Source organism: Pezoporus wallicus, unplaced genomic scaffold, assembly GCF_028554395.1.
Source record: "Pezoporus wallicus isolate ANWC-B61680 ecotype Strahan unplaced genomic scaffold, APGP_CSIRO_Pwel_v1 contig_8797, whole genome shotgun sequence".
NCBI lineage: Eukaryota > Metazoa > Chordata > Aves > Psittaciformes > Psittacidae > Pezoporus > Pezoporus wallicus.
The window spans coordinates 1172695-1183108 of NW_026641918.1; the positions used below are offsets into that span (position 1 = coordinate 1172695).

The 10414-nt window shown below is 57.4% G+C and overlaps 1 protein-coding gene across 2 annotated transcripts; it reads left to right on the top strand.

Annotated features, from left to right (window-relative positions):
- Positions 1 to 997: 997 nt before the first annotated feature.
- SLC37A2 (solute carrier family 37 member 2) lies at positions 998 to 10164 on the top strand. 2 transcript variants are annotated; one of them, XM_057425936.1, is made up of 19 exons: positions 998 to 1121; positions 2142 to 2223; positions 2310 to 2397; positions 2684 to 2762; positions 2947 to 3082; positions 3483 to 3559; positions 3653 to 3819; positions 4407 to 4444; positions 4685 to 4867; positions 5004 to 5094; positions 5172 to 5234; positions 5696 to 5781; positions 6576 to 6624; positions 6835 to 6908; positions 7379 to 7457; positions 7533 to 7630; positions 8628 to 8692; positions 8932 to 8980; positions 9895 to 10164. In XM_057425936.1, the coding sequence occupies exons 1-18, from the start codon at positions 1063 to 1065 to the stop codon at positions 8972 to 8974; spliced, it is 1557 nt and encodes a 518-aa protein (XP_057281919.1). In that variant the 5' UTR covers positions 998 to 1062; the 3' UTR covers positions 8975 to 8980; positions 9895 to 10164. The 2 variants fall into 2 exon arrangements, with proteins under 2 accessions (XP_057281919.1, XP_057281920.1); XM_057425937.1 differs by lacking the exon at positions 8932 to 8980.
- Positions 10165 to 10414: the final 250 nt, after the last annotated feature.

Genomic DNA, 10414 nt, shown 5'->3' on the forward strand with positions numbered 1-10414 from the left:
AGATGTCACCATGTTGGGTAACATGTTCTTGGTTGCACCATAACCCATCATTAATACCTTCTGCTTGCTGCCACCTCTCCAATATTAACCACGGCAGGAAGGGCAGGCAGCCGAGCGTGTCGCAGGCTTCCTTCTCCCCATTCATCCCTCTGGGATCCCACTCCTGAGGGATCAGGAGGCACCAGGCCAGCGGATGCTCCTCTTCCCCCCTGGACAATCATTCACGACTCTTCCACAGTGGCTGATGCTGTTTATTAACTGCCTTTTGCGTCAGGAGAAGACCCTATGGAGCTAATGGAGGGTGCTGAGGGACCTGGGCAGGATCTGGCCCGGGAGGTTTCCATGTGTGCTAGGATCAGGGAAGTGAAAGGCTGAAGTTGCAGCCGTGGGTTTTAACTGATTTCAGGGCAGGGCCTTGTTCCCGGGCAGCCAAGGACAAGTGTTGCCTTGGCAGGGCCCCAGGCGTTTGCTCACACCCTGGTCACCCCTGTTCCCACCACTCCAGAGGGGCTCTCAAAGGGCTTTTGGCTGGTTTAGGGTTAGTGCTTAGCTCAGAGGACTGATGGCTGTGTAAAGCCCTTGCTGCTCCTCAGCCTCACAATCAGCCCATTGCTCGGCTCCATTCTCGTGGATCCCTTGGTGGAGGGGGGGATTTCTCCTGGTGTGAAACCCAAGGGAAGGGAGAGCAGGACCCCTAAATCCCTGCAGTTAAATCCCAAAGCAAGGCTGGGCAGGCTTAGCTGAAACCGGGGCACGGAAGGTGATGGGGCAGTGAGAGGAAAGGTTAAACCCGGCCTTTTCCACTGGCAGAAACAGCATCCAGAGGGAATCCCGGTGCCCTGGGGTGGGGACCGGCATCCTCCTGCCCCACTCCCGGGTTTCGCTGTTATCATCTTGGAGCCGGGTTTTCGCCTCTGCCGGAGCCGGCGGCCGAAGAGGGAAGCTGCGGGGAGGCCGGGGCTGGAGGCGAGGCCGGGGCGGGCCCGGGGCCGGGGCGGGGAGCGCCGGCCCCACCGGGCGGTGAAAAGCAGCCGCGGGGGCACCGGGCGCTCCGCTGCCGCCATGAGGGCAGCGCTGGCCCCCGGCATCCGTCTGCTGCGCGCCCTGCCCCGGGACAGCCGGTGAGAGCCGCGCGGGGACGGGAGCGGGACGGGAGCGGGATGGGGACCAGCCCCGCATCCCGGTTACTGCCCTGGGGACAGGGACCGGGGTGGGGACCAGCCCCGGACAGGGGATCACGCTCCTGGAGACTGACACCGGCTCTGGACCGGCACCGGAATGAGGACTGGAACCGGGATAGGGACCGGCCCTGAAACCGGGGCATTGGTACCGGGATGGGCACCAGCCTTGGACCCAGTGTCACTCTTCCGGGGACAGGCACCAAGACCAGGACCTGGGGTCACTGGGAGAGGGACCGGCACTGGGATAGCAACGAGCCCTGGATCCCCAGTTAGTTTCTTGGGGACAGGGACCGGTCCTGCACAGGGGATCACTCTCCTGCGGAGAGGCACCGGGACTGGGACCGGAACCGGGACGGGAGCCAGCCCTGGACCCCAGGTCACTCTTCCGGGGACCGGCTCCAGGGTGGGCACAGACACCAGGACAGGGAGCGACCCTGGACCGGGGACCGGCACCGGGATAGTGACTAAGCAGAAGTGGAACCAGCCCTGGTCTCTGGACCACTCTCTTGGGGACCAGGACTGATCCTGGATCGGGAAACTGGCCCTGGGATAGGGATTGGAACCAGGACAGGGACCGGCCCTAGGCTCATTTGTGAAGTGAAACTGCACAGAGGAGCAGGATGGGTTAAAACCACAAAGAAAAGGCTTTTGGTTGATTTTGTTCTCAACTTGGAGCAATCCCGTGACTTCTGGGTGCCGCAGCTGCCCCTGACCTCCTGCCTCCTCTGCTCTACCCTGAGTGCAGGATGAAGCCCTTGGCAATGCTCACCACACTCCAAAGTGTGTTGGATCCTATTTGGGATTTTCCGGGCTTTATCCACCAGCTTTGCTGGGAGCAGCAGCCCAATCCTCAAGCCCCACTTTCCCTCTAATTTCCCTCATTTTCCTGCACTTAATTCAAACATCCCTGTCCCCATCCTTGTGTCCCCATCCCTGACCTCTGCTCGCTCTATCCTGTAGGTACCGTGGCCTGACGCTGGTGCTGACCTTCCTCTGCTACACCAGCTATCACCTCTCCCGAAAGCCCATCAGCATCGTCAAGGTTGGCTCCAACCTCACCCCAGATGTAGGGAGAAGGGGTGTGGATGTCCCCAGGCATCCCAAGTCCCACTTTTTCTCTCCCCACAGAGCCAGCTGCACCCCAATTGCTCTGCTTTGGACCCAAACCCCCACAACAACTCCAACAGCAGCACGTGGTGCAGTTGGGCACCCTTTGGTAAGGCTGAGCCCTCACCAGTCACCCCCAAATCTACCCCGTGGCAGCCAGAATGGGGTCCCCCATGCCCTAAGCTGGGTGGTGGCTGGAGGCTCAGGCTCCTCCTTAGGCACCACGAGGGAATGAAGCAGCCAGTGGCAAAATCAGGGCTGGGAAGGGACCTGGTCATGCTCCAAGAAACCCCTGGGAGGAGGGTCTTGGGAATGGGGATGCGGATGAGCCAGTAGCCATGGGAAGGGAAAACCTCTGGGACCACATTGATGTGTCCCTAATGTTTCTATTCCAGATGGGGACAACTACAAGGAGCTTTTTGGAGCACTGGACAATGCCTTCCTGGTGGCCTATGCCATCGGGATGTTTATCAGGTACCCAGGTCCTTTGCACCCTTTTCCTTCCACATACCAGTCTGCCAGGAAACTGGTTTCCATCGGGATGGGGAAAGCAGCACCCAGCAGGCTGCTGGGGTTGGCTTGGGATTCAGGCACTGGCTCGGTGTGATAACACATCACCTGTGACAGCTCCTGTCCATGCTCTTCCCTGTCTCCACAGTGGGATTTTCGGGGAGCGCCTCCCCCTGCGCTACTACCTGTCAGGGGGGATGGTGCTGAGCGGGCTCTTCACTGCACTCTTCGGCCTCGGGTACTTCTGGGACATCCACGTCCTCTGGTACTTCATTGTCATGCAGGTACATCCGCACTGGAGGACCTGGATTTTACCACCACGGCCTCATCCCGCCTTTTCTGTGGCTTTTGGGCATCAGGGTGCCCCAATTTCCAATAGGGAATGCCGGGCATTTCCACTCCCATCAAACCTGGTCACACATGGCGTGGGAGCCGAAACCACCGGGTGTGCAAGTCCCGCTGAGCAGGGCGGGCACCCAATTTGGCAACACCAGCCGCTCCCAACGGAGCCACAGGAGCAATGCACATGGCTCCGGGATTACTCCAGTGGGAAGAGAACCCCTAAACCAAGCTTTTCCTCGACAGTTTTGGGTTGGGGGTGGCTATTTTTGAGCCCAAATTGGGATCCATGGATCAAGTCGGGTGTCCGACGGTGCTGTGTGATGCTGCCTCTTCTTTTCCCAGGTCTGCAATGGGCTGGTGCAGACGACAGGCTGGCCTTCTGTTGTGGCATGTGTTGGGAATTGGTTTGGGAAGGGAAAGTAAGTGTTTATCCAGTGTGTCCCACCCCAGTCCTGGTCCCTGTTGGCCACAGCAGCCGTCCCGGTGATCCCAACCCAGCTCTGTCCCCACAGGAGAGGTTTGATCATGGGCATCTGGAACTCGCACACCTCCGTCGGGAACATCTTGGGGTCGCTCATCGCTGGTGTCTGGGTTTCCTCCGCCTGGGGCTTATCCTTCATTGTGCCCGGCATCATCATCGCTGCTGTGGGCATCATCTGCTTCTTCTTCCTTGTGGAGTGTGAGTGGCCTGATTCAGGGCGCAGCAGAGGACCAGTGTAACACCAAAACCAGCAGGACCACAGTGGTTCACCTACATAGAATCATATTGTAGCATGGTCTGTGTTGGAAGGGACCTTAAAGCTCATCCGGTTCCAACCCCTGCCATAGGCAGGGACACCTTCCACTAGAGCAGCTTGCTCCAAGCCCCATCCAACCTGGCCTTGAACACTGCCAGGGATGGGGCATTTATCACTTCTTTGGGTAACGTGTTCCAGTGCCTCATCACCCTTAACCACTACCTCACCACCACCTTGCCCATCTCCAAGTGTTTCTTGGCAACCCCAAATCCTTATTTCCGGCCTGTGGCAAGCAGGGATAGGGACCTGACCACCATGGGGATGCTCAGCATCCTTTGGGATAATCCAGACAGGCTCAGCCCCTGTGCTGGTCACTCCTCTCAGCCTTTCTATAAAACATTTGGGAAGCACTTTGGATTTCACCAGGGATTTGCTGCTGGGAGATGCAGCTCAGCCCTGGAGCTCCGTGTTTCTCCCTGCAGCTTGGGGGCTGGTCCAGGCTCACATGGGATCTCCTTTCTCCCTGCAGATCCCGAAGACGTCGGCTGCAGTCCACCTCTGCATCACGTGAGTTGAACTGATTCCCAAGGGGCTTGTTCTGGGCTGGGTGGTTGCTCAGTTTATGGTGAATCCTAGCCAGGAATCAGGTCATAACTCCAGAAATTAGAGAAGTGTTTGGTTATCACAGAGGATGCTCGTTGCTATTCCAGTGTGAGCATCCTCTGGGTCACATCCTGGCAACAAATCTGATGTTTCAGCCCCTTCCAGCAATGAGAGCCACATTTCCTACTAATGGCCTGCTTCTAGATGACCTCTGATGAGGAGGATGCTGGAGGAGTGACCACCAATGGGAAGGATCCTGAAGCGGCCACCTCCAATGAGGGGTCACTGAGCACCTCAGGCCAGAGCAGCACAGATCGCCCTGACAGCCCCAAGGAGGCAGCTGAGGAGCCCGAAGCCATCAGCTTCCTTGGGGCACTCCGGATACCTGTGAGTTGTGGGATACCCCTTAGATCCTGATGGGGATGGAGGCAAAGCCAGCGCAGGAAATCAGGGGGAAACCTGGTTCCATCTGGAGGATGCTGGGAGAAGGAGGCTCTTCTGATGTCTTCTGCTCTCCTCCCAGGGTGTGGTGGAGTTCTCCCTTTGCCTGCTCTTTGCCAAGCTGGTGAGCTACACCTTCCTCTACTGGCTGCCCCTCTATATTGTGAACGTCGGTGAGTTTTGGGGGTGGTGACTTGGGACTGAGCCTGGCAAATGGAGCATCTCCTCATCCCTCTCCTATTCCTTGCAGCTCATTTCGGTGCCAAGGAAGCCGGGGACCTGTCAACCCTCTTTGATGTCGGGGGCATTTTAGGTTTGTCACGTACCTGGGTGGAGGGGGTGGATCAGGGATGATTTGGGGACAACCATGGTCTTGACTGGAAGCCCCCTCCAGAGGTAACACCATCCCTGGAGCACTGCAGTAAGGTTTATTCAGCATTCATAGCACCCAGCAGGCACCAAACACCCGGTGCTTTTATTTTGCCATCCAGATGCCCATCACAACATCTTTCCTTGGGTCTTGCTTGCTCAGACTCAAATTCTTCTTAGATAACACGTTTAGCAAGTGTGGAGGAAACCAGAGCTGGGTGTGGGTGTAGGGAAACCATCTGCAGGGAGAAAGCCACAGGGATGAATCAAAGCTCTTCACTCTGATATTATTCACTGTAACCTTGGGGACATGAAGAAGCTGGGGGATGAAGGAGCATCCTGTTGCAGCATCCCGATGGATTTGCTGCTGGGGTGCTGTGACTGACCCATGACTCCTCCTTGCAGGGGGTATCTTTGCCGGCCTCATCTCCGACTACACGGGGGGCAGAGCCACCACGTGCTGCGTGATGCTGATCCTCGCCGCTCCCGTGGTGCGTTGTCACGCGGGGTTAAAACCCAGTCACGAGGGTCTCCTCTGCTCCGGCTCCTTTGAGTCACAGCCTGTTCCTCTTGTGATCCTCTTCCCAAGCCCGGGATAAGCTGGTCACGCGCTCGGCTGAGTTAAGAGCTGGGATAGATCCACATGCCCAGATGTTCCACAACTGAGGGCTGGGAGGGGATTGCAGAGCCCACCAGCTTAAACAACCCCTCTGGGGTTCTTCTTTTCCTCCACCCCGCCGTAACCCTGCTCTGGTTTAAAGACTTTAGGGGCTCCCACTCAGTCTGTCCAGCTTTTGCCTCTTTGCTTTGCATCCCAAAAGCCCCCATGCTGCCAGCCTCATGCTTGGATGTCCTTCCCAAGCACCTGCATGGAGTTCATTTGGCTTTGCTGCCACAAACGCGAGGCTAATGAGCTGTAATCCAAGCCTGTCTGACTCTGGGTTCTGACCCTCTCCCTGCTGAAAAGCCGAGAGGCTGCATCCCATCCGCATCCCCACTAACTCACTGCCTGGCTTCAGCCAGCACGGACGTGCACGAGCCTCCTTGGGCCATAAACCGTGGCAGCAGCTCTGTTTGCCAGCGGCCAGGAATTCCGTCTGGCAGGCAGACAGTGGGATATGGAGCCAAGGGCGCACTCAGCTCCCTAATCCTGGCTGGGGTCTGTAAGGCTTATCACCAGTGATAATTCAGGTCCCTACCTTCTCTGTCCTGTCCCTGGGTGCTGCTGCTGCATAGAAGACAGCTGGAATAGCTATAACTTGTTCATCTTATGGCTCTTTTCCAGCTGTTCCTGTATAACCATGTTGGCCAGAACGGCATTGGCACATCCATAGGTAAGGAGCTCCTTGGCACATCCCACAAAGGGATGGGAGATGCTGTGGAATCACCTCCCTTCATTTCTCTTCTTGACCTGGGCTCCTGGTCTGGGATCTGTGGAGGATGGTGCTGGGTGGGAGCACAGAGAAATGCAGGATGGATGCATGGGGCCCAGCGTCCTGCTGCTCCCTGCACTGCCAGGTCTGATCTCTTCCTGTTCCGCGCAGCGATGCTGATTGTCTGCGGCGCTCTGGTTAACGGGCCCTACGCGCTCATCACCACGGCCGTGTCAGCAGACTTGGTGAGAGGCACATCTCAGACCCCCCAAAAGCTGCTCCCTCTTTCCCAGAGGGATGGTGGCTGGGATTTCTGCGTTCCAGCTTTGCTGTGCAAACCTAAGCGCAGTGGAGGAAGGCAGGGCTGGCACACCTTGCACTCTGGTCCCTACCTTCCCTGAAACACGGCTGTTTTCCTATGCTCTTTCACCTTGGCTGTGTGACTCTGCTTCAGCCCTGCGGCATCTTCCTCTGCATCTCCCACTGTCAGTGGGCAAATGCACTGTGAAACCACCTGGGATTGCTGCCTGCTGCTGAGAATCCAGGTTTTGCCATGGTTTGGCTGCAGGCAGCGCCTGAGTTCGGTCTCCCATCCATGGCTGGGTCTGCCACATGGAGATTGCTGCCTGGGATGTGAACAGCCTCACACTAGGACGCTGGCTGCAGACCCTGAAGCTGCTTTTTCTCCTGATGTTTTACTTCTCCATCCCAACAGGGAACCCATGAGTCTCTCAAAGGCAATGCCAAAGCCCTTTCTACTGTCACAGCCATCATTGATGGCACAGGATCCATAGGTGTGTATGGCTGGTGAGCGCTGTGGTCCCCTCTCCCATGCACAGGACATCTAACATGCTTGTGTGCCCTCACAGGTGCTGCACTAGGGCCACTGCTTGCAGGGCTCATCTCCCCCACGGGCTGGAATAACGTGTTCTACATGTTGATAGCAGCGGATGTCTTGGCTTGCCTGGTAGGTCCCTCCTCAGCAGGAGCTACTTTGCTACCCTGGGTGTTTGAGGCCTCCGTTTTAGCCACCATGCTTGCTGGTGGAGGGCAGGGATGGTCCTTGAGACCGCCAGGCACAGGGCAACCTGCATCAGAGAGTGATTTGGAGCAGTCCTGGGGAGAAGGACCTGGGGGTGTTGGGTGAGGAGCAGCTCCCCATGACCCAGCTTCAGTGTGTGCTTGAGCCCAGAACCCCCCCATCTGCTGGGCTGCACCCCTAGAGCGTGAGCAACAGGTCAGGGAGGGGATCCTGCCCCTCTGCTGTGCTCCGGGGAGACCCCCCCTGCAGTCCTGATCCAGCTCTGGGGCAGCAGCACAAGAGGGACGTGGAGCTGTTGGAGCGAGGCCAGAGGAGGCCATGGAGATGCTGCGAGGGCTGGAGCACCTCTGCTCTGGAGCCAGGCTGAGAGAGCTGGGCTGGGGCAGCCTGGAGAAGAGAAGGCTCCTGAAGGGGAGACCTTAGAGCAGCTCCAGTGCCTGAAGGGGCTGCAGGAAACCTGGAGAGGGGCCTTGGACAAGGGCCTGTAGGGACAGGCCAAGGGGAATGGCTTTAACCTGCCAGAGGGGAGACTGAGATGAGCTCTTAGGCAGAAGCTCTTCCCTGTGAGGGTGCTGAGGCGCTGGCGCAGGGTGCCCAGAGAAGCTGTGGCTGCCCCATCCCTGGCAGTGTTCAAGGCCAGGTTGGACACAGGGGCTTGGAGCAAGCTGTTCTAGTGGAAGGTGTCCCTGCCTATGCAGGGGGTTGGAACTGGATGAGCTTTAAGGTCCCTTCCAACACAAACCAGTCTGGGATTCTATGACTCCAAACCTTTGCCTCTGTTTGCTTGGCTTTCCCCAACAACCTGCTCCGCACAGGGTGTCAGTTCATGGGATCTTCCCTAGGAAGAGCCTTAAAATTTCTCTCCTGGTTGGGAACCCTCACCCCCCCATGGTGACCTGACCCTGCGCCTTTCCTCCTGCAGCTCCTCACTCGCGTGGTGGTCAAAGAGGTCCGCGGGTGGTGTGGCTACATGGCGAGGAAGAGAGGGTACGTACGTGCCACCCCGGGGCAGCCTCTGCTCCTGCAATCCCAAAGCAGGGCACCGGTACCGCTCCGAAAAGACATTTGCCATCCCTTGCTGTCCCTGCTGCACCTTCACGTGGGCATTGCCAGGTTGCCTGCCCACGTTAGGCACAGAGAGACATTTTCACCTTGATCCAGGGCAGCCCCCGGGGGGGTTTCAGCCCTCTCCTGGTGCTAAACACGCGGTCCTTGTGTCTTTGTAGCTCTAGTGTGCAGCTGACAGAGTCAGTGCTGGATGGGAAGTAGCTCGGTGTGAGTATTTCTGCTCAAGCCCTGAGGATTAAATGCAAACTCAAGCCTGATTCGCCCCGCTTTCGAGTTCTGCTTGGCAGGCTCAGCCTCCAACAGCGGCTCTGCTGATAATCAAAGGGTTGAGATCAGGATTTGGGAATCAAATGGTGATGGCCAGGGAAGAGAGTGTGGATGGGTGGGTGGGCAGCGTGTCCTTGTCTCCGGCTGATAAGATGTTAGCCATGGTGCCTGATTGATTGGCATTGATTAAACACACTTGAAACAGCCAAATCTATAGGCTGCCCTGCCCACCCAAGCTAATGAGCTTGATTACACACAGCCTGGGCTCGCTAATCAAAGCCATGGCCAAATCACTGCAGCAAGGGTATAAATACCTCCAAATCAGCACTGCCCTGCCTCTGATTGCCACTGGAGCATCAAGCACTTCCAGTCCTGGCAGTGGGGCCCCAGACCCCGTACTCCCCATGAACCTTTGGCCCTTATATCTTGTGTTTGCAGGTGAAAAGACCATTAGTGTGGGTCTTGCGCTGTGGTAAGTGCAGCCCAAATCTCCTTCTCAGGGCTGTTGGCTCCATTTCCTTGTGCCAGGGCTGGCTGGGGTGAGGACTGTCCTGGCTGTGCCAAAACCGGGGTGTTGTTGTGAGCTGTGGGAAGCAGCTGGCTTGGTTGTGGAATACTTCAGCACGCTCTAGGGCTTTGGGAGCAGCTTGTGGAGAGGAGGCGCAGGTGCTGGGGGTGTTTTGTGCGGAGCTTTGGTCAGAGGTGGAGCGGTGGCTGCATCTTCTCCTGGATCCTGTTTCTCCTCCGGGCTTGCAGACGGGCCGGGGTTCACTTTGCATCCCTCCAGCAGCACGGTCCCAGCGCCTGCCGGGGGGGCTCCCACCATGCTCAGCCCCTCGATTCTCTCCATGCAGGTTTAAGGAGTTCTGATGAATCCCTGTGAGCCGCCTGGAGGGAGCAGAGAGGCTGGAGCACGCCAGGAGCGTGTTTCTCTCGGCAGAGCCGAGGCATTGCCCCATGGGCTCCTGCTGCCGCCCTGGGCTGGCTTCGGAGAGAGGAGCAGTCCCTGGGCCTCGGCACAGCAGCTTTTTGGGCTGAATCTTCACTTTTGGCCATTTTATTAATAAAAATGTGCAAAGCCTGTGTTGCCGTGTCTCGGCAGGGCTCGGCCAGGTCTGTGTCAACTTGGGAGTGGTGGTTGTGCCCCTCTTCATGCTTTTCTCCTCTCCTTTGGAAGCCTGCCTCATCCCTGTGCTTGGTATTTCAGGTTATTGGACCAGGAGGATGGCTCCAAAGCACTTAAGGCACTGTCTTGACTCAAAGTGCTGCTTATTCTACATGGAGAACATCCCCAAGGTTTTCATTGAGCCCAAATTCAGCTGCTTTTACTCCTTGTCTCAACCCACCACTTGGACCAAGAGGGCAAGATGGGGG